Source organism: Battus philenor, unplaced genomic scaffold, assembly GCF_028537555.1.
Source record: "Battus philenor isolate CCGP_79_NKW_IND1 unplaced genomic scaffold, ilBatPhil1.0.hap1 SCAF_15, whole genome shotgun sequence".
Classification (NCBI taxonomy): Eukaryota; Metazoa; Arthropoda; class Insecta; order Lepidoptera; family Papilionidae; genus Battus; species Battus philenor.
In genome coordinates, this window is record NW_027181677.1 from 10,408,167 (window position 1) to 10,432,651 (window position 24,485).

General features: G+C 34.1%; 3 protein-coding genes across 3 annotated transcripts in view; 1 reads left to right on the forward strand and 2 right to left on the reverse strand.

The window, feature by feature from the left end:
• Positions 1-429: 429 nt before the first annotated feature.
• On the reverse strand, positions 430-14,420 carry LOC137919015 (protein KATNIP homolog). The gene is made up of 15 exons (XM_068761975.1): positions 14,347-14,420; positions 14,140-14,232; positions 13,660-13,760; positions 11,954-12,142; positions 10,528-10,841; positions 9,453-9,635; positions 8,396-8,533; positions 7,739-8,024; positions 7,140-7,373; positions 6,527-6,704; positions 5,461-5,657; positions 3,900-4,050; positions 2,752-2,845; positions 1,784-1,899; positions 430-590 (listed from the first exon to the last, which is right to left on the reverse strand). Exons 1-15 carry the CDS (start codon positions 14,418-14,420, stop codon positions 455-457), a joined length of 2,484 nt encoding a protein of 827 aa, XP_068618076.1. The 3' UTR covers positions 430-454.
• A 454-nt stretch (positions 14,421-14,874) lies between these two features.
• Positions 14,875-17,345, forward strand: ArgRS (arginine--tRNA ligase-like protein). The gene has a single exon (XM_068761530.1). The coding sequence runs from the start codon at positions 15,003-15,005 to the stop codon at positions 17,046-17,048; it is 2,046 nt and encodes a 681-aa protein (XP_068617631.1). The 5' UTR covers positions 14,875-15,002; the 3' UTR covers positions 17,049-17,345.
• LOC137918668 (monocyte to macrophage differentiation factor) overlaps positions 17,169-24,485 on the reverse strand; it is a 36,863-nt gene continuing 29,546 nt past the window's right edge. The window contains exon 4 of the mRNA XM_068761531.1: positions 17,169-21,066. Within this exon, the coding sequence (XP_068617632.1) occupies positions 20,881-21,066 (186 nt within the window). The 3' untranslated portion in view covers positions 17,169-20,880. The remainder of the gene's footprint in view (positions 21,067-24,485) is intronic.

Here is a 24,485-nt window from a genome sequence, read left to right on the forward strand (position 1 = left end):
ATAATTTCGAATAAACTGGACAGGTACAGAGCCGTCATGAAACATGCGGCTTTTGAATAACTTGCTATGTTTATTCCAAGTAATTAACTTATATCTCCTCATTATTAGGGAAAAAAAAACTAAACACCGCTACTTCAAATTAAAAATCCTTTCTTTTTCGTAAATGTTATAAAAATGGGGCTTTGGCGTTTACACATAGTGCCATTAAAGCATCCTTAACGAATGCTTACATTCCGTCGTTCATAAACAAACAATTCTAAAGTGCATTCTAATATATAACCTCCTTATCAATTTTCAATCGTAAACCATTCTTAATATTCAAATTACGGAAACATCAAGTAACTTGTGTACTCAAAAACAGCAAAATTTATATTTTTCGCTGATACAACCGCTTCGCACAAAGACCTCTAAGCTGATCGGTCGAATGAATCGTGTAGAACGTACACCGGTACCGTTACGTGTTTGTGAAATGTATGTGTTTGTTTGTTTGCGCGCGATGCTGGCTGTGGACGCCGGTGTAGGGGCGATTGTGCGGATCAGCCGATTTACGAGAACCGCTCGTAGTCGAGCGACGGGATTCCGCTGTGGGACTGTAGAAAAAAAAAATATAAATATTTTAGTCTACAATTAGATGAACAATTCATCGTATAGTACACTTTTTAAACATTAGGGGAAAATATGTAAATCAGTTCAAAATCATCATCACCATCTCGAAAAGAATGAGATCATTATCATCATTTCAGTGGTAGAACTGCTGTACATAGACTTCTCCATAGTACCGGTTGCAGGCGGCTTGCATCTGGAGTCGCTCGTCGACCGTGACAAACGTCCTACGCTACCCATGGCGGTTCGTGGTCTAAATTCCAGAATCTTAAGGCCCCAGCGGCCATCTGTTCTGCCCTATGCCACTTCAACTTTTGTTCGTCTACGAATCTCCTGATTTCTGATGTGATCTCGTAGAGATCTCGAGCATATTGTACTACTGTTGAACTAGCCGAGGACGCCAGAATTTTCTAAAGACCACGTTTCATTGCCATAAAATAATCATTTAACATATGATACACTATGTACGACGTATTCATTTTAATATGCATTTCAATGTACGAAATATTTGATTAACCTATAAATATTATATAATAAACGTTAGGGGATCAAAATTATTATATTACTACAGGCTGTTCGCGTTAAGAATGCCTTGTATCATCCCCGTCCACTGACATTGTCCGACCAATCAAAACGTTCCTCATTAGTCGTTGCGTTCCAAAGTTGTAATCACTTTAGACATTTTAACTGCTTTAGTAGGGTAGTCCACCTTGTGGGCGGGCAATCCTCGCTGCGCTTACTGGTCCTAATTATTACATTATGAGTGTTAGCGAATTGATTGAAATCGGAAGTATTATTTTTATTAAAGATTTAAAGTTTTGTTCATTAAAGGCAGTCCTGTATTTATAAACATTATCCGATAGTTTGTTACTACAAATCTAAACTTTATTAATCCTTTATACCATGTTAAGATTTTAACGCAAATGGAATCATAACACTTGTCGTGTCGTCTCGCATAAAATATTCGACTAAGTTGTTTCCTCACTTATCAGACCTAAGGAATACTTTAGTAACGCGACGAGCAACCTTCATTATTCTACAACTAGAAATGACAGACGACATTTATACATATAATTTCTAAATAGTAGCACATTAGTCTTTTGTTAGTAAAGTAAGTACATTGCTAACAAATTTGTATACAATTGAAGTTGATTACGATACAAAATATTTAATCTCTTACCTTTGTGCCAAGGCGTCGACGTCGACGTCGCGCAAACAAATCCACTGCGGGCTTATCTCTTCTCCTTTCACACAATCCAGGATGCCGTTGTACACTAACAAGTCGTCTATATAGATCTACGCGTAAATAAAAGTTTAATAATTTTTTTAATTACCTTGTAAATCTGCAAATAGTTGGTATTTAACAATCACTATTTTTTTTTATATATTAATTTCTGGGTAGTGGGATCGAGTAAGTTTATTTATTATTATTCAATTATGGGAAAAAAACTAATTTATAAGTTACCCTATATATAGCACTGTATTTTATGTATCATGTCTCGCCAGTCTAGTTTTTTTGTCTTATTTGTAACATATCAAAATTGTTTACTAAGTAATATAATATGGACACAAAGAATGTCTATGTGGAATAAGATAACACCAAAAACGCTGCAAAGTTAATTAATATGCGATCGTCATGTACGTTAAGATATAATAGTCAATAAAAACATGCTTTTTTTTTAAAAAAAATATGTTTTGTCCACCAATAGGAATTTTTTTGGAAATTTTTTCCTTGAGCGCTGATCACTTGTAGGCATTTTAGGATTATCCAGTCATTACGAAACTTCCTTCATAAAAATTTGACATATGCTCTGTTAAGGAGGGTAAAATAAGGTTGATGGAGATTTATGACCTGCTACCTCCAACTCGGCTTATTGTGCACAAATTGAACACGGGGTATGTCCCCGTTATTTTAGATTCGTTTGCATCGATTCAAGCCGATGTTTCAAAGACTTTTCTCGAGCTTACCTTACTGTGAAGACGTTAACGCTGTTTTGCTTTGCAAATGCCGTTTTAAGCGGCAGGATTTTAAATTCAAAGTCTTTTTCAATTTAACTACACACGTGAACTCGTTCGCTTAGACGGACGCTCAACGGGTTAACTGTATTCGACTGCTATTAAATATAAATAAACGAACAGTTCACTCACCCCGAATTCCTTCACCCCGCGGGTCGGAGTTTTCCCATAGTTCCATATATTCATACCGTATACAGACACCGGGTAATCGAATACGAAGAACACCCTGCAAATGTAATGTTATTTTGACACCGATTAGTCCAGAATAGAATAAAATATTAGTACTGTAATGATAATCGTAGGTTTTGTATCGCCAGATGGAGCAGGGTGCAAGAATTAAAATTTTCCGGTTTTCAAATGCTTATACCACCTAAAATCCTGGATATTAGTAGCATGTTATTAACTCATACAAGAAAAAGAGATTTATATATATTATGAGTACGTTTGTGAGAAATTGAGAACTGGTTGTGTAAACCAAATATCTAAATATGCTACCGAAACCGCTGTACCGCGCCTCAGGCATACGCGCGGCGAGACGGGGGGTATCGGCCGCTCTGTTCCGTCAGTCCGCCTTCAACGCTCGTGGCGGCGATGCTCATACCCTATTTTCCAAAGATCCCCTCCCTGTTACCCAAGGCTCGGTACATAGATTTCGGCAGTACTATCCTACTAAAGTATCCCTACCTAAAAGCGATTTTAGTTCCCAAGTGGATAAAGGTTAAGACCATCTTCGATCACCAAAGTGAACTAGAAAGAATAGCAATACTAACTGGTCTCATATTGTTGTGTTCGTTAAAAGTAGAAGGGGAGATCCACTGTCGTTATTGTGTCTGTAAGAATCACTGCGTTCTGTAGGAGATCCCATGACCCATCAAAATAACGACGACCGCGAAGGTTCAAATGGTGCCTGAACAAACACTTAGAGTCTACCAGAGGGATATTTAACCTAATAAGACAAAAAAAAGTCGTGTCGAAGCCATGCAAAAGAATTTCTTACTATTAAACTCTCGGGCTGAACAAATCTTTAGGTATTATTTTTTACACTTATTCTAGGATGCGATATATATAGGCGAAGTCTGTTTTTTTATATTTGTTCCCCCGATGTAGGTACTCAGGGCCATTGCTGGATACTCTTATCGTCACTGAACTAAAACTTTTTGTACAAATAGGTTACATGCCTAAGCTCAGCTGTTATGTCTAATGTTTAAAAAGAAAAGTGAAATCTTAATTATTATCTGTTATTAAGTGAACCTTGCTAGTGGTAATATTAACATAAGTACCGGTTGAGCGTTTTCGGCAGCACGGGTGCAAGCCAGGAGTGTTGCGCGAGTGCTGCGCGTGAGTTGCATCCGTCCACCAGACGAGAAGGCGTTCGCACGTCACGCCCCGGCAACCGTAGCACGTTCACGCTCGCCGGGTGTGCGCACACGTCTGCGTCATCATCACCACCCTCATTATTTCAATCAAATAACGTCCACTGAAGATTGTCGTCCCCTAGACTTACAATAGGAACGGTTTGAAAAAACTTATATCGAACGTCTTACGACGATCTTAATCAGTGTCATCTATTCACATTGTCGTCGGACATCATACGCTGCGCTCGCCGGTCTGTGGTTTCCACTCCATAACCCTGCCACTTCAACCTACCAATCTGCTGGTTAGTGTACCTTTTTTTTAAAATGGCCCCCGTTATTGAGGGCCTCTCGCTCTAACCCTATCGTATTTATTTGACAGGGCACCACAATTTTGTTGATTTTTTCACATAATTTTTTATTTCTTTGCTCATCTTTCATTCGTCATATGATCTTTCTTTCTTCGTCTTACGTTCTACAATTTGCTAACATTTCATACCATATTAGTTTTCCTTTCATACGTCGCCTCACTTCCGTTACCTCGTTCCTCAACAACTACATACAATATATATATATATAATACAATCATTTATTACTTTTATTATTATTGGCTTACATTTTTGCTTTGCTATTCAATATACTTATTTAATTTCACATTTTATTACAATTAAACACGTTTTTGCTTATTTACATAACTTTCTGTTTTATTTATTTCACATTAGTGTTTTACTTTTCCTCCGATTTTGGTTAGTGTTCCTTACAACTCTATCGCCTTTTGTAGAGTAAGGAAGTGCGGACGCGCACAGGGCACTCAAAGCGTACTGCTGTCGGAGACGGCGAGGACATGACCTACTGTAAAAATGTCCCTGCCCTCGTGCGTGTGTATTCTCTCCGTCGGTATAAGCTATCGGCTGGGAACTTTGAAGACAGTATAATCTACAAATTAGGAATACGTTAGAGAAGGCGATGCCAATCAGCTGGGCTATATTGGTTAATTTTTTCGTCTTCTCTTTAGATTTGATTTGAAAATATCGGTTAATAAAAAAAATATAATATAACATATCCTAGTTATTGCAAAAAGTTATATCAATAGTATAAATAACATCAACTACTCACAGCGGATTATTTAGTTCAAAACATAAATAAATATATAATTATACTTTAAAAAATGACCATACAGCCCAGTGGACTAGCCCAGTTGTAGTGGCAAAGGGCAAGGCGCATAGCCCATACAACAGACGGCCGCTGGGTCCATAAAAATTTGGAGTGGTGACCAGCCCCTTTAAAATACATACAGGATAGTTCGGCAATGGACGTTCCATAGCTGAAGTGATGATGATGATGAAACCTTTAATAAAATCGTCTTGATCATGAAACCATGTTTTTTTAATATTTGCGGTCCACGGTGACTACCATCGGTTTTCGAACATTATCGGATGTAGCAATTTTTTATGTCATATCTTTTTATTAAGAATAACTAAAAACATACTTGTCTCCGTTACTGGTATGAGGTTTCCTTCCGGGTCGTAAAGCTCCACACCGGTGAGTCCCACGTAGTAGGGGTCGCCCCACGTGGAGAATATACTGATCTGCAATACGAAACCGGTGGGGACCCCTAAGTCTATGCTACGCCCGTACAGCGGGCTATCCGGACGAGGATCTTCACTCTCTTTGGTTTCACTACATCTGTAAAGGCATAAAAACTATTAAGGTTTTTAACATTCATCGTTTAATAATGTTAATTCGGAGAATACCGCAACGTGAATTGATCTGGTGAAGATCATGGGGCTCCTTCAAAATATCAAAAACGAACACCGAAGGGTTTTGAAAGAGTCGAAATATCTCATAACCTTTTCCCTTCGCCGAAGAGCAGGGTTCTTTATGTATCCTCATATGTGTAACTGTTGTACATATTACCCTACAAAACAAAAAGAAATAATTTTTCATGACACACGACTGCTCTCAGAGAGACAATGAGGCGTATTCCAACATAAAGATCATTATAACAAAATTTAAAATGTCAAAATCGAATTAAATAAATATGTTAATAGTAATATAACACAATACACTATGTTAAATAATAATTTATCATTTAAAAGTGAGTGCAAGTTACGCTTGAAATGAGCAGTGGATTCAGTCTTGCGTACAGGTATTGCGAGTTTTTTTTTTTTGGTACAAATTGATTTTAGATTTTGTGCTAAGTTTTATTCCGTTCCGCTGACCAGAAAGGACACAGCAATCTCGTTCGTTATATGTACAACGTGTATTAGAATTGACTCAGTTTATTGCAGATATAATCTGCGTGTATCTGTCAAGTCTTAACGAAATCAAGACGTAGTCCTGAAAATTTAGTAATCTTAGCTTCAGTTATGACTTCACTATGTTCATCAGTTAGGTTTACGTCATTATTGTTTCGTTCATGTCCAAAGCTCATAACAACTATTTTATTTAAATGTATTAATAGATTATTCGAAAGTGAGATAGTAATTTGCAGCAAAGCACTAGGTTTAGTGCTGCTACAGTGGAGCTACGGCTAAAATAAGGGCATTTGTCACCTATCATCTACTTCGGCGAGGTCCAGCTGTTGCACGAAGTCGTAGCAGGTGTCGCCAGGCGCGCGTCGCAGCAGTAGAGGGCGATAGTGCAGAGCGTTGCCGTCGAGGTACAAACGCACGTGCTTGGCGCCGATGTATGACATCTCCATGCTGCCGTTGTAGTTCCACACCCTCACACCTGCTCACAACCCGTATCTGCCTTATCAATTCAGTTGCAAACTGGCCGTGAATTAATTTCGGCTTATAGAAAACCTAATTCTCTTTTTATTTCGATGTCGTATTATTCTTGAATTTGTATAGTAATAACATGAGCTAAACAATGTGCCTACAGGTAAGTCAATGTCAGGGTAAAAAAAGGGAAAAAATTAATTTATGTTGTAAAATTGCGTAATTATTGAAAATTAATTAGTGAAGGTAGACAAATATAAATTGCTTGTTGATGGGAGCAAATAACGACGCCCCACAGAAGAAGAGTTGTCTAATTGACCTATGAAAACGTTGTTACGCTGTCAAAAGAGTCATAATCTAGAGACAGGTAGAGAAACAGTAATGACCTAGAACGTGACAAAAGAAGAGCCTTTTTAAGATTGGATGGAAGAGTAACACAGCTTACTGGATATATAGGTGGGCTCGTTGAGCTCGACGACGATGTGACAAAACTTGGAGCCGGGCGAGAAGTTTGTGTACCACATGTTGGCAGCGTCGGTGGTGATGTTGGTGCCGTTGAAGAGACTGCGGCAGTCGTGCACGCCGCCGCACTCGTCTATCTTCTCGTCGCTGATGTAGGCGGAGTAGGCGTAAGCACGTTGTATTCTCACAGGCTGCTGGTAGCACAGAATCTCTAATCCTGTTCGTAATTAAATCAACCAATGCAAAAGTCTTTTTTTTAATATGATTCGTATAAAACAATTCAACAATGAAATCAGTCGACCGGAGAGTTCAATGCTAAGTAATAAACTGGCCTCGGCAGAGGGTTGCTTTAAACCACAACTTTTTTTTTATCTGAATGTTTCAGCTTCAAGTGGGCATAATGAAATAGACACTTGTTAACATATGCTTGATGCATACTATTTTTAAGTGTTATGAGAAGAAAATACTGATATGCCACGAAAAAAATCCTTGACTTACATAACGTCTAAGAAGCTATAGCGGTCTGATTTTCTTGAAACATCAGGATCTATTCGTTTCAAATTATTTGTAGCCGCCACTTACCCGTCAATCCTATAACATGTTTCTGTCCCCAATTCGACATCAAGATTAGTTTTAACACCTTCGCCAAATATTTCGTTGATTTCGTCTCTTTGATTTGTTTTGTTTTCGGCGAGGGCGGGCTAACTCGTGGACTAATTTGCGGGCAGTCGTTGGCGGTCGGGGGCCGCTTGTCCACGATGCTGGCGTAGTCGTTCACGGAGTCGTTCTCTTTGAGTAGCGATTGGAAATTTTTGTCGTTCGAAAGTATTTGTTCTAATATACTCGGATTCTTTGTAAAGAGAATTGTCTGGAAGAGATATTTTTAATTGAATAGAACCATTATTTTGCTCTAATCTAGAGATTCATAACCTGTGGTACAAGTACTCCTGGAACACGGGATTCTAGGTATAATAGATCTAAATCATTTTGTCGAAATATTACACAAACCCAGTACTACTTAATGATTGTCATTAGAATATCCTTGAAAATGATTAAGAAAAAAAATTTGTATCATTTACACAAAAGGAGTCCCTTTTCAAGAGTTCCTTTACAGTAACGATCTACAAACCATACGCGTCCATAAACGTCAATAGGGGCCCACGACATAACAGTTTTGAAAAAAGGTTTGCAGTTTATACCGTGGAAGCTACAAATCTAATTCTGATACGAATCACTTACGTCTCCAAAGGTTGGCAAGAGGCCTTTCAACTCCCCGCTGGACCTCGCAATCTCTCCTTGAAATATGACTTGGTCGTCTAGTTTAATTTGTACCAGACGCACGCCACGCGTTGAATGTATACGTGACTTGTTGTAGTTCTGGAAGAATAAAATATGTTCTAAGACATGATATTAAATGTGAGTTAAAAGGTCTCTGTTGTTTAATGGCAGAGGTACGAGCGTGGTGACAATCAGCATCATCATCAGCAATACAACGGTATTCCAATAGCATCGTTTGGAAGCGGCCGTATAGTTTCTATTTATATTTCACTTACTATTTAATCAAAAATCCTTATGGACTGCTATATTTTTATTTTAATTAAATTTGGCACAACTTGTTATTTGTCGTTTCCTATGTAGAAACTATTATGGGGCACAAAAACGAGTTTATTTAAGCCTCATAATAATTTCTCTTAATAAAATTCAAAAGATCTTCATTCAAGTACACATCTACACGCACTTTCGAATGGTGGATTATTTTAACACTATAAGTAGTAAGCTACCACCGGCTCGGAATGCTATCTGTTGAGAAGAGCCTGCCAGAAACTTAACAATTGCTTTTTTAAAATGAAATATTATAATATTTTATGTATACAAACCAAGTTACACACACTTCAATAAACTAAAAACTCTAAATGCTACAATATGATTTATTTAATAATGGTCGTAGTCTTTTCAGTTTATACTGCAAGGTATAAGGCTCACCCATATTTGTGGGTGGGGGGGACATCTGTCTATGGGGGATATACCATAATCGCCACGCTTAGCACGCGGGTTGGCGATCGCTCTAGGATATAATGGTTCGCTGAAGACGCTGCTGCCAATCCACTGGAAATTTGTTTGTGAGCAGTGAAAATTCTACATATTTAATGTACGAAGTGTATGTATTTAATTACATAAGATTATATCCCGGGAATTAAACTCGCTAGTATCAGGCATCTATCTTTCGGCTACCACTACTCAGTTATTAAAAATATACTTTTAATTAACTTTTTTAATTATCTAATTGTACACTTACCCACAGTCGAAGTAAAGCCAGTGTGGTGCACTTGGCCAAGAGTATGCTGAGAGCTATTGGTACGTCGGTTGGTACGGGTGCGCTCCAAATGTGCTTGTCATCTGTCGTCCGTACCACGCCGTCCACTATGCTCTCTGTCCGACCGTGCTTTGTACAGTCACCGGTGTCCGAATCTGACCATATCTGAGGTAAATAAATTTTAGAAATCGTAATTATATACAAAGATTCGACGCTCAAAATATGTAATTTTTATTATTCAATATAAAATTGTAATTGAAGAATTCATGACTCGTACCGAGTCTTCCGATTTGAGGAGTCATCATCATAATTTCAGTAATAGACGACCATTGTTGGATGTCTCGTCCACTTTGAGGAGAGCAACCAATAGACACAGGTTTTTATTTGTGACTGCGTACAAAACCGCCCCCACTTAGTCGTTTTGGCAATTCGATCCAAAGGTGTACTATACTGTATTATGATGATTAAAATTAATTGAATTGAATTTATTTTTAATCTTCTGTAAATGTATTCTGTTTTTAACCTTGTTGTAGTTGTAATTCTATGACAGTAATTAGGGCTCTAATACAAGTTACATAACATCTTTGTTATACGTTAGGTTTAAAGTTCACTTTTACTATTCGCTATATAAATTCAGACCGCATCGTGTTATGATGAATGAAAATCTTAATGCAGTTGGATTCATTCACTTTTTGTGTGATAATTTTTATTTGCCAAACAAAAAAGAGATAACAAGAGTTCATTGTAAAAACCAATACAGTCGCCTACAAGATGTAAAAAGCAAATTTCCTAATCCGATGAAATAGTAGCACGTTGCGGCCCCAGGCTCCCTCGGAAGCCTTAAAAAAGCTTCGCTGCCTTAAAAAAGATCTTAGGCTAGGAGCCTTCTGCGCTCTGCCACCTCGAACCCACGGAATCCGCAAATAAAATAAAAGTTTTTGTTCTTGGATAACTTTAAATCTTATGAACTACATAGTTATCATAGACATTATTCTTTGAAAAGAAGCCCGTAGGACACCTTAATGTGAAAATATGTCAATCAAAACAAGCAACATACCTTTTCAATGTTAACAACTTCTCCGTTCACATCAAATAGTTCAATTCCATTTAATCCAACTAAAAATTTATCGCCCCAGTTAGAGAAAATCTTTATTTCCAACAATCTGCCCTGCGGCAACTCCGGGATAATAAAATGATTGTTAAATTTCATATGCACTGGACTTTTTCTCTGATCTGATTTTGATGTAGAGTTTTGTGAATCTTTGTTCTTTGGACTGGAAGGTTTCTTTGACTTATTGTTTGTTGAACGAAAATTGGATATGTATTCAGTGGAGAACAAATTATTTCGTCGTTTTATTGTTTCTTGAGTTTCTAAAATAATCGTGTTTGTAAAATAAAGAGTTAAGTAATAATTAATAGTTTAGGTTGGCGTGAAGTTGCTGCGTCACAGCGTAAGACTGGTCAATGTGGCAATGGTAGAGACCGAAGCCAGTGCAGTGGGTGTCTATTCTAATATCTAAACGGATATGATGATGATAACAATAAAAATAAGAAATGAGAATGAATTAAGTGATCTTCTAAATAAAATTTTTATAAATGTACATAAATTTTGTAGGAATGCAACGATAATAATAATAATATATCTCTATCTCTATATATTTAATGTTAATTAAATAAACAAAAAAAATCAAAATAAAGCGAGCATCAATTAAATTAATGTATTGAATTAATTGAAATATGTCTCGTCTCTTGCTGATTTTTATTGTATCTATCAACGAAATCTGAATTTTTATTTCAATAATTAAATTTAGATGACGTCACACTGAAACGGTTAGAATATTTTCTCCAATGTTTGAAATTAAAACTATATAATACACACGAACTAAGAGGTATGAACCATAGACCTCTTTAACGTAAATACAGTGCTACCGAAATCGCCGTACAAAGCCTTTAAAAAGTACAGCGAGGTGAAAGCCTTCCTTCCATCTCAACACAAGGCATGCCTTTAGGCGCGGTACAGCGGTTTCGGTAACACTTTACTTACTTTAACCCTTTCGCTGCGTGCGTCGCCTACATACAAACCTCGCCTCGACCTGTTTGTACGAGGGCCGCTTATAGACGATATCTACGCAATGATTTGTGAGTCTAAGTAGAAGAAAGATCATGTGAAGTATGACAGAAGAGCATGGAAATAAAAAAGAAAAGAAAGTTAATCATTAAAAGATAAAAACGTCCCTGTTCCGTAAATAAGATAGGGTAACGCGAGGCCTTCAATAGCGGGGGCCATATAAAACTTCTATAGACTACGTTAGTATATAGCACTTGACCATCAGCCCTGCGATATGTTTTTACACATTGTGCACATCGATCACCGTTTAGCAGGGCTAGTCCGACAGAGCACAATGCCGTAGCGAAAGGGCTGAGAAGATCTATGGTAAGCACCATGCCAATGGTCAAACAACATAACATAGTAATATACTCACTGTGTCCAGTAATGACGTCATTGAAGTCATTGTCTATGATTTTGTTCATTCGCATATGACGAGGTGTAACGTAGTGCGGCAGGAGGTCGGACAGGAAATCATTGGTCACGCCGGGCTGGTTCGGGGAGTCGCCCCAATCTAACTTATTGAACCGAACGTTCAAATTTTTCCTCTCGCTCTTATTACGGTCTAAGGGTTACAGTAAGTTAACACATAATATAATTATAGAATGCATAAGTCGATTTTAAATGAGATATATAATCTGTAGACAATGTGATTAGTATAGGTGTCAAAGCTTTAAAGGGGCGAACGTGTAGGTCATTTGACCTCAAGTAATGTATAGTACATAAAATTAATGGTTTCAGAATGAATAAATAACGTAATAGGATCGTTATCATAATATGAAAAAGCGTTTTCAAAATTTGAATTACTATAAATTAAAATAATTATTGTTTCTATTTGTCTTTACAGATTATGTTATTGGTTTGTGGCATTCCAATAGACAACATACTCCTGTAACCAATCACCTTTATAAAAATAGTCGTGTTAGCTACACATTTTATAGCTCAAGAACTTCCGGGCCAATTTGTATGATTTTTGTGTTATCGGATTTTTCCATGTCCGTAATTGAATAATAGGTATAAAAATATGAATCGTCAATTAAAAACTATATCATTAACAAAAAATGAATCAAAACATAAGTCTCGCCATGTAAGAATTAACTTAATAACTTTGAGTAAATTTCATAATCAGAAATACGTTCATTTATTGACGGTTATGCAAGAGGAAGTTCGTCGAGTCAGCTAGTATCGTTATAAAATATATGTGATTACTATGCACACGTTATACGTTTTCCAAAAAAGTTAAAAACACCTCAGTAACAAGCAAGCATCTGAGCTATAGGTATTCCCATTAGGTCGACACCCCTAATGAGTACTAGAGCTTTTAATCGTGGCTGTATGGGATACAAAAGTAAAGAGGGGATGTTATGAAATACTGTTCTTTCCATAAATAAATATTATTTAGCAGTCTATAATGGTCATCTTATTATTAAATAAGCATTAAATATACCTAATTCGATAAACGAACTGCCGGTTAGATCTATGAAAGTTAGCAATAAAATACTTTTTACTTTTGATTCTTAAGTCATAAAAGGTCTATCTTTTATAAGATATTCTTATATAAGAGTAATGTACTTAAGTAAAAAATCCATCACTCGATAAATGGGTAGGACCCAATAATCTAACTTTTGTAGAAACAATATCTATAATATTTGTACAGTTCCTTAAAACAAACTAAATTTCACCTCTTTTTATAATAACCGTGCATGTTGAGATTCGTTTATAAAAATGCTACTTATAAGTATATAATGAAATTCGTTATAAAATCTTAAAAAAATAATTGCGTCTTGGTCATTTATTCAAAATCTTTTGAGTATTTCGATTAATTTAATTAACAAGTAGGTGTGTAGAGGTTAATTTTCAATTTCAAGTTATTCCTAAAACAAATGTGCTGAAACACAACTTTTAGAGTTATGTGTATTTCTTTTTCACATTAATTTCATTTAAAGTCACATTAAATATAAATAAAAAACTTTGTTCGGAAGAAAAAAAACATACTTGTCTATTTTTTACGACAACGATATTTATCGTTTGGTATTTTTTTGTGTTTTAACAAGTGAAATAAAAGTTTTATGTATAGTCTACCGTAACAGGGTCGTAATGTGCGGGCAGATTGGGCAAGAGGATGCGTTTTCGGCTTCTGAAGTAAATCAGTTGTCGCATCCAAGGATGTTCGTCGGCATAATCTGAATCAAATTTTTAATTATATTACTAATTAAACATTTTACTCATAAACGTTTTTATTTTTACTGTTTTTAATTTGAAAAAAAAAATACTGCTTTAAAATATCATTTGACTGTACGAGGCAAAATGCAAGAAAAAGAAATTAATAAATATTATTTATGCAATTGCAAATCTCTGCAAGAGGGTGGACAATGGACTAAAAGATATGTATGCGGGTAAATGACACAAATAGGATTTGAATTTAAAATATACATAACACATACACCTATACATATTTTGCCTATGTTTACTTTAAACAACATTGTATAATATAAACGATATTAATTTCAAAGATATCATATTAAACAGAATTTACTAATACATATTGACAAAAATTATTACCTGTTGTCTAATCTAGGATTTGGAGTTTTTAATTTTTCATGGTTTGGAGAAGATTCACTACAGCTGTTTTTAATGTGCGTCTCTTTAATTTTCCTAAAAGAAATTGCATTAAGTTCACCATTTACTTTTACTTTACTTATTAGTAACAAATATGCAAAAAATAAAAGTATAAACGAATTAAATATAATAAACGATTTAAACACTTACTTTGTAATGTCTTCAAGCCTGACTGTATTGCTTTCAGTCATTGAATATTTAAATCCATTTTTGTTATTTGCCATCTTTAAGATGTTTGATTACATATTTAAAACTGATCATTTGTTATAGAAAATGAAAACAAAATGCTTCAGCCGAAAACCACTCTATTTTTTCTGTAAAATATAGAAATTTCAGGTAAATTGCAAAACAGTATTTTATTATATCCAATAATTATTAATACTAGTTACACATAGTTATTAATTATTTAAGTCTGAATTGACTTACTTTTTTGAAACCATGTTGTCGCTGTTTGTTTGACCTTGGTTGCGATAGCAACATTTTACATAATGGTATTACTTCTACAGATCGTATAAAATATGTTTATAAAATTCTTGATTTATTATTTTAAAAAAAAGGATTATCGTAAAATTTTATGCACTCAACTAATTCTTTAAGTTTAGGTATAATAGAATTTGTATCATAAGTACGTTCCAATTTTCACAGCATCTCATATTCGCCTGTCAGTTTAACAAAAAAAGTCCACCTGTAAGCTGTACAAAGTAACCTATACAGCATTTGGAAAATAAACATATTCTTTTTTAGTGTATAGTGCGTAGATGTGAAATTAACACTTGTACCTAAAAGTTTGTAATAAATTACTAAAAATGTCGGATATTGACGAGAAAAGCCTAGTGGAAAGGACGACTCAAGCAGAATTAGATGCAAAGTCTATTGAGGTAGATCTTGACCGAATAACTGAAGGAGATTTAAGTTCTGTGGTGGACTCCCGCTTAGATCAGTTATTATTAGAGAACGAAAAACTTAAACATCGTCTGACAATTATTGAGAATGCTATTAGAGCTGAGCGTTCCTATCCAGGTATAAAACTTGAAAATAGGAAAAGGCCAAAGCTAATTACTGAAATCAATTCAGTTGAAGGTACTGTATGTATATTGGATGAATTGAAAAAGGTATTTGAAATAGCAATAAGATCAGCTTATCCTGATTTAGATGACCCACCCATTGTCTTAACACTTTCAAGCAACAATCCGAAATTTGGGGACTATCAGTGTAACTCTGCTTTGGCCATCACACAACTTTTAAAGGGTATGAGTGTGAAGACTAATCCTAGGGAGGTTGCTAATAACATTTTAAACAAGACACCATCATCGCCCCTTATAGAAAGGATTGAAGTGGCGGGTGCAGGATTTATAAACATTTATTTAAATAGGAGATTTGCAGAGCATGTGCTGAATTGTATCCTTCAATATGGTGTTAAACCTCCACCAGTTAAAAGAGAAAGAGTAATTGTCGACTTCTCATCCCCAAACATTGCTAAAGAAATGCATGTGGGTCATTTGCGGTCTACTATTATAGGGGATAGCATTTGTCGTATATTGGAATTTTTAAATCATGATGTTTTGCGCCTGAATCATTTGGGTGATTGGGGAACTCAGTTTGGTATGTTAATTGCTCATCTACAAGATCAGTTCCCAGATTACAAGACCCATTCACCACCAATTTCTGATTTGCAAGCATTTTATAAGGAATCCAAAAAAAGGTTTGATGAAGACGAGGAATTTAAGAAGCGGGCATATTCTTGTGTGGTTCAGCTTCAATCTGGGCAATCTGATTACATAGCTGCTTGGAAATTAATATGTGAAGTATCTAGGAGGGAATTCCAGAAAATCTATGATCGCCTTGACATCAATATTATTGATCGTGGAGAATCATTCTATCAAAGTAGAATGGATGCTGTAGTGAAAACTTTAAAAGAAAATGGATTTTTGGAGGAAGACGAAGGAAGATTAATAATGTGGGGTAATCCTGAAACCCATGAAGGTATTCCTTTGACAGTTGTAAAATCTGATGGTGGTTACACCTATGATACTTCAGATTTAACAGCTATAAAACAGAGAGTAGAAGAGGAAAAAGGTGACAGGTTTATATATGTAACTGATGCTGGCCAGTATACTCATTTTTTGACAATTGATGCTTGTGCTAGAAGAGCTGGTATTCTTAAAAATTTACAGAAAATTGAGCATGTGGGTTTTGGTGTTGTACTTGGAGAGGATAAAAAAAAATTCAAAACAAGGTCTGGTGATACTGTTAAACTAATTGATTTACTTGATGAGGGACTTAAGAGGTCTCTTGATAAATTAGTAGAGAAAGGCAGGGATAAGGTCCTAACCCCTGAAGAGTTAAAATGTGCTCAGGAAGCTGTTGCTTATGGCTGCATTAAATATGCCGATCTCTCACACAACAGGGTCAATGACTATGTTTTCTCATTCGATAAAATGTTGGATGACAAAGGTAACACTGCTGTTTATTTATTGTACGCAGTAACTCGCATAAGATCTATTGCTAGAACTGCCCAGATTTCAGAAAGTAAATTATTAGATGAAGCTAAAAATTCTGGTTTTAAACTTGAACATGAAAGTGAATGGAAATTGGGTAAGGTACTATTAAAGTTCCCTGAAGTCATTCTGAAGGTTGCAAATGATTTATATATTCATAGTTTGTGTGAGTACTTGTATGAAATATCTTCATGTTTTACTGAATTCTATGACAAGTGCTATTGTATTGAGAAGGATAAAGAAGGAAAAATTATAAATATTTCATATGAAAGGCTTATGCTTTGTGAAGTAACAGCTAGAATTATGGAAAAATGCTTGAACATTTTAGGAATTAAAACTGTTTCTAAAATGTAACTGCATGGTTTAAAATATTCATTTTTATAAAGTACTTTTATGCATAAAACCTAAATTGATAGATTCATTGATTTAATAAAAACAACCAACAGATTGTAAATTTTTATTTAGTTCCCAAAAACCTCTACAAAACTATACCTGGATCCATTATTAAAGTTAACATTCACGAAAAACTATATATGTATTTGTAAGAAAATTATATAGAGCATTCACTGGGCATTCAATTAGGTATTTGACATATATCTTAATGGCTACATCAATACATTTCTTACAACATTAAAATTACAGATAAAAGTTTCAACACAGGTATTTCAGCAGCTAGATCTTTGATCCTTAACCATAATATTTAATCACATTATTCAAAAATGCTGATAAAATGCGACTTATCTATTTGGCTATGTCAAAATATAACCTTTTAAATATCATATATAAGAATCATTAAAACAAATTTCTCTTACTATTTATATGAGATTCTAATAACAGATCTCTTTTATATTATTAACTACATAATTCCTTGATCAAACAAAAAATATTGAGATTAAAAATCTTATATCCAACACCTTCTATTCAATTTCTACTACTAATTTCATTCACACCTAATCATAGAAGTTACCAATTCCAGTGTTTAAAATTTTTATTAAATGTTGAAGAAATTTAAAGGACTATCAATCCCCAAATTAATGATTTTTGACAAATATACTTTTTTTAAATAGAAGACACAATATGACAAATCTAATCCTCAAGTCAAAGCCAATGCCTCTATTTAATTTTTTTAATAATTAAACATTTTCCTGGAAGACTTTTGAAATAAGAGGAATTAAAACAAATATTTCATTTATACATTTAGATGTTACGAAAAATATGGGATAGTGAGACTATACGAAATTATTTATAATTAACTGAATATATTTTAGGAAGATGTAAGAAAATTACAATTATTTTGGAGATACATATTGTAATTATAGTATATAGCCTCATTTATGTTGTGTCTTTCATTAAATAAATTTACAATTTGAATATATTTATTTTTGATTCATTTACATTTGTATAATTTTGAAATGTTATTTTGTTAATTTTTATGATGGAAGTGTTGATAAAATATTTTATTACCCTGTGATATCCGTGCATAGCCAGCAAGTATTATTTTATGCACTGTAAAAGAAACATTAAAAATTATGTATAAAAATAAAATCAACGTAAATTACGTTTTCCTACAGCAGTAGATATCATGATGTACCTACATCAACACAATATGAAATATTTGAAACGGCAATGAAAGTTCTGAACTTTTTTTATAACTCCTATGATCATCAGAAATGGTATACTGCAGATGCATATTTACATAAACACATTTTACAGCGTTGGCTCATTATGGAAAGCATTTTTGAATCTGAAAAATCCTAGAAAGCAAATAGGTCATTGTAATGGATAATTATACCACATTTGTGTGCGCAGCTCCACTCAGAAAATAATTCCTTTGTAAATTACCTATTACATGTGTCTAATTAAAAAAAAAAAAACAATGCACAAAAATTCTTCCAGCTAGGATTTGTCACTTAAGGAACTTCAGACAGTATAATGGAAGAAGCTTTTCCGAATAAGCCTATCGAGCTTAGAGAAATTCTCTGACACAATTTAATAGTCTCTAAAGACCAATTCTCTAACCTAGTTCAAGGAGCTAAATTATTTATATTATACCACTAAAGCTGCCTATTCAATTTCCTTACAAAAAAAATGTGAATATGCATCTGGTCATTAGATTTCTGGTTATAATTTTGTACAACATAGAATTGTCAATGTATTATAGAACACATCTGTTTTCTTATTTTTAGTAAAATAAATCATTTATTAAATCACTAATTTGTATACAATTACAGCAAATTTTTGACTAGATTTGTTAACAATGTCATAGTATCACTCAAATATTGACACGGATGAAAAAATGATCAATATTATAAAACTTTTGAGTATTCAATAATCAAATATGGATGTCAATATAGTTTTGTATTATACTGTTTCATGGTAAAAAAAAACTTACTTAAAACAAATCGAAATTCTGAATTTAAATTTGATTTTTTTTTAAAGATCAATATTTATTTTAATTTTTTAATTCATTTTTAAAATATTGTTATTAATGTCAATTATTAGCAACATTTTTTTAATGCTAGTTAGTAAAATGAGGTGGGATTGCTCCTCATGATAAGGTGCCGTCGTTTATAGGCAATACATAAAAGTTACACGCTTAAACGGAAATAGATGACATTTGGCGCGAGCGACATTTTGTCCCAGTTTTAAACAAACAATTGTTTTCTCTATGGGATTGCGATATCCTTCTAACAATGCTCTGTTGCAACTTGACGTCAGAACTTTGTTTATAGCTTCAATACAATGTACATTAAAAGTTACTACTATGTTACAAGTAAATATATTAAAATTATTTATACCCACACATTACGTGATCTTTAGTGAGTTTGATTATAATTAATTCTAAATACGTAACGCGTCGAATTTCATTGTCTACTCCATAATAAGACGTTGTCATGATATGAAAGAGGTACTTCAAACATTACATTTAATAACACGAAGTTTACATATTGAGCAAGAGTTTTTATCTAGCTTGGAACACCTGGAAAGGACCGATCAAAATCATGAGTACGACAATGGGGAGTATTAAAACATCATTTACAATAGATTTTCACAGACGCACCCAACTATACTACACTGTATTAGGTATAACGAACTAATCTAAGGAAAATTCACATAGAGATATATAAAAGATCTCACAGAAAAACGGGGTTCGTATAAGTATAGATATAAACGTCTCTAAAAACTCCAATACGCTTTAAACAATCTAAAAAGGATTGGATTGGTCTCGAGATTTTGAGAAACTACGAACACTACAACAATAGTACAATACGATTCAACAATATTTTACAAAATATACATACGTTTCAATCGTTTAGTCTATTTGGCCGAAGACGGTCCACGTCGCATTGTTAAAACAAGGCATCCGGACTTGCGCACCTGATATTGTTAATATACTTGAATCTTCAATAAACCATTATACAGTTTTTATAACATAAAAAAATTTCGACACCATTTTTTTCAAGTAGTAAAACCTAGCTAAATGTATACTATAATGTCAAGTAGTCGCGTAATTTATTTCGTCAAATAATATCCGATATACTATTAAAATTCAACACATTGCACATCCAGACTGCAAATTAAGTAAAGGTCAAATCCCGCGGAAGGTAGGTCCCAATTAGAGTACATGAGTCATTGACACAGCAAGTTGTTTGTGAAGTTCTTGATCAACCGCTATAGAATACGTACTAAAGGAAATCATTACGTATTCCTATTTAATACTTAAATAAAAACTACTTGAAAAGATCCCTTATTAAATAAAAAGAACTAGAATTCCGCAAGGAAAACATTTTTCACCCAGTTTCAACAACGTCGTCGTGAACCATTATGGTGCGTCTAGATAGATCTACAAGTTTGCTACAAACCCTGCGGTCCAGACAACCTAAATTAAAACCTACATCCAGAAAATAGACATCCTGGAGCGCGACTTACAAAGTCATATAATGACCACAAAATACTTAACATGATAAAATGGAATTGGATACTATTATACATCGATACTCAACGTGAACAAGTTTTTTTATTCACAGCCGACGGAAGTGCGTCCCATGTCACCGGGCGCGACCGACGCCTGACATTTCGCAGCTGTCAAGTGTATGAAACGCGGCCTCGCTGCCGTGTGTACAAAAATAGCTTAAGAGGGGGGCTCAGTTAATCGAGTCGGAATAGTTCAATGGGGCAGTCTTTATTAAGGTTTTAGTTCGGGGAAGAGATGTCGGAGGATGGCTAAGTAGTGAACCGTGGCGGCCATTGCCACGAACACGTGCCATATCGCATGGGCGAACGGTATGCGACCGTCCGACTTGAAGAAGAACACGCCGGCAAGATACAGCATTCCACCCATTTTCAGGTCGTGCATCGCGGGGAACTGGTGCTGAAAAAAAAAAAACAATTTTATAATCAATAGCGACACTTATTAATGTATTCATTAACATGTACCAACAGTTAAAAATGCAGGGTGATTGGTAATGGGTGTAAAAACTTTAATAGGATTATTGTGTATCTTATTAGCTGTCAATTAATATATGGTCCAATGCAAAAATCAATGGTTTCGGATGTAATAAATAACATAATGATAATATATTATATATATAGCAAGTAAAAGCGTTTTGAAAATTCAGATCATTATATAAGATTAAAGATTAATATAAGATATAAGATTAATTTTTGTTTCATTACATCTGAAACGCCATTTCGATGTTAAATTCTTTAAATCTGGGAACAACATTCTTATTTCAAAATGAAAATCTAAAAAAAGCCGTTAAAACCTTCCTGAATTTTACGACCCTCTCGAATATTACGCTTAGTGACACATTTCACCATGTTTATATACATAGTTTTCAATTTTCTGCTAATCTTTACTTCGGGGATTGGTTAGATGTAATAAAGTTTTAATAGCTCTTATATTAATACGAATTATTTTCGCTTGAGTTGTCAACACTATTTTATGTTTATGAATGTAATATTTATTGTTTGTGGTTATATACCCCACATTGTAGTTACAGGGCTTATATGCGGATTTATTTAGTTTACATCCATGGGGATCGTTGCAGTGAGGCCATGTGTTCAGATTTAATGAAATCATTTTAGTCAAAACGAGGACAAGTATTACATAAGACAGCTTATTTGTATTTAATTAAGAAACATGCCTTAATACTCAAACATATTATTCTATTTAGTTTAGTAAAGTCTAATGATATCTATGAATGTTATTTAGGTGGTTTAAATAGTAATTTGCTATTAAAGGACATCTACGAAATTAGTTACGCTATGGTAAACAGGTTAGGTTGTTATTACAATAAATACAACGTGTTAAATTTTTTATTTACAGCCGTAATTTGGACCTGTCAAGTGAGTTTTAAGACTCGGTGAGGAGCCCGTAAATAAAGTATGCTATTATTAACTAGATGGAACGACGAGACAGTCAAGAACGCGAAATCGAGGCGATTTTTGGGGAAGACCTGTGCCTTGCAGTTGGTGTCTATCGACCGATATGGTGTAACTACATTCCATATTTTTTTCAATTAAATTATTTTTGTTACATGTGGTCATGTTACTATATGGCAGGTTAAGTAATTACTTATTTTGTATAATATATAAATAGTTTCAAAATTCCTTTTTTTACTAAAAAGCGCGTGTAAACTTGATTTGTAAAAAGATGGTATTTAAGGGGATTCTTCCGTAGGATGTTCCAAATTCAAAATCCCTTATTTGCATTCGTTACCTTAGAACATGATGTCGTACATAGAATCGGAACACAAAACATGGCCCACGTTTCCTAACATGACGGAGACAAAAATATGCACCGACATGGTGCACGCATATATTTTATATATTATTGGCACTATGGTGTTACATAATATAGTTAACACTAAAATATTGAAATGACAGATTAAAATTGTTTTAGCGGCAAAATTACTAGCTGTCAAATTTATTTTCCTTAAATTATCTGTATACGATTTATTCAAAGTTAAATTATGTGTGCTCAAATTTAGACATGCATATAATATGCCAGTTGGTCCAAACGACTTTTTTCTGGCAAAAGTAATTAGCGTGTTGAATTTTATTACAAAAAAAATAATATAACTTATTACAGAGGGATGACTTAATTTTAAGATAGATAAATACTTCAGACGCAGATACGGTGCAAGCGTAAAACGACAATAAAAAATTATAGCGCGTGAACTGTGAAATGCATAGTTTCAATAGCCATTACATTTTCAAATTTTTGTAGGTTCAATGAAGTTATTGCCTTCTGCAGTGTATTAGTAATATTAAAAAAGTTAAATTCGATCGCACAAATTGTTCTCAAGTTATGTGGTGACCAAAGGAAGTAATAATTCATATTTTTTATACAGGATTATTGGTTACAGGTATAAAAGCTGTAAGGGATGAATGTAGCTCATTTGCTATCAATTAATGTAAGGTTGACCTATCCAACAATCAACGTTTTTACAAGTAATAAATAATGTAATGATAATATATTCAGAAAAAGCGTTTTCACACTTCGGATTACTACAGAAGTTATTGGTCAGTCGCATTCCAATAGACAAATAACATATTTCAGAATTATCACTTTATACAATGTGTTTGGAAATACATGTAGAATCTTTATAGCTTTTTACTAACAAATGAATTAAAATTTTACATCTTTGAAGCTCATCTATTATCAATCCACCAAAAAGATTGATTGAAGAATGAATGAAAGATTAACAATTTTAATTAATGAATTGTAAATAATGAATTTTCAAATGAACGCATTAGCTAGATTAACAAGTCGGGAAATTTTGGCAAATTTGTTTGTCGGTTTCGTGTTACTAACGCCCATCTCACGCGTGATAGCGTGATGCAAAGTGGAGCATCGACTAGATAATGGGAACTGTGGACTTGACCTTACACGCCATGCTATTACTCGGCGAGCAAGAGAAGTAAACGTGTTTGATAATGTTTCGCACGAGACAAAACATTCACCGAGTGCTAAATAACATCTATAAAAAAAAAAACAAATAAATAGCTAAATGTGTTCCAAAAACAAATTTGTTATTATTAGATAGTTATTTTTTAAAATTTTCTTTAAGGCACGAGGAAAGTTTCTATCGTGACAAAAAGGTTAAAAATTGCATGAAAAATAATAAAGATAACAATTCTTTCTTTTTAAAACATTACAGCTTAACAACCAAATATTTGACGTAAATCAAAACAAAAATATTGCGTGTTAGGATGTTATTAAACAAAAAATATCACATACCATAAAACAAAACAAACAGCGTGTGAAATCAAAAGAATCAGTGTGTGAAAAGAAATCGTTTCTCTTAATGCATAAAATCTATAAATCTAAAAGTAAAATATTAATAAATTAAAATTTTTTGTCTTTTTGTGATTTTTTTTTCTTTGAGTCTCTGTGTTTAGCACTAATCGGTGTAACATAACTCCTGAAGATGCCCCGTGGAGCGGTGAAACACGTGTTGAGTGATTTAACGGTGGTTGTTGTGTAATTCGCATTGTTTATCAGTAATCACTGGCGTGCGGTGCACTTTGTTGCACGACTACGACTGCATGTACAGAAGTGGCTAAATATTGGTCCTTTTCTTACCTATCCAATTATCTACAAGCTCATAGTCACCACTCGAGAACCTTTTGACTCCAACGGCCCTGGATTGCACGGGCGATGTAATATATGCTACAATAATAATTGTCCTATTAAAGATAATTAATAATACTATATGTATTAACTTTAACTAGGTATCTTTATACCTTTTGTTATCTAGTTGCCTTGACAGATTCATAGATTTT

Coding starts and splice junctions, on each gene's coding strand:
- LOC137919015 (XM_068761975.1), bottom strand. CDS start 14,420: ATGGCAAATAACAAAAATGGATTTAAATATTCAATGACTGAAAGCAAT. Junction 13,761..14,139: donor AATCCTAGATTAGACAACAG/GTAATAATTTTT, acceptor AATTTGATTCAG/ATTATGCCGACGAACATCCT. Junction 1,900..2,751: donor GCGGGGTGAAGGAATTCGGG/GTGAGTGAACTG, acceptor ATTTACGCGTAG/ATCTATATAGACGACTTGTT.
- ArgRS (XM_068761530.1), top strand. CDS start 15,003: ATGTCGGATATTGACGAGAAAAGCCTAGTGGAAAGGACGACTCAAGCA.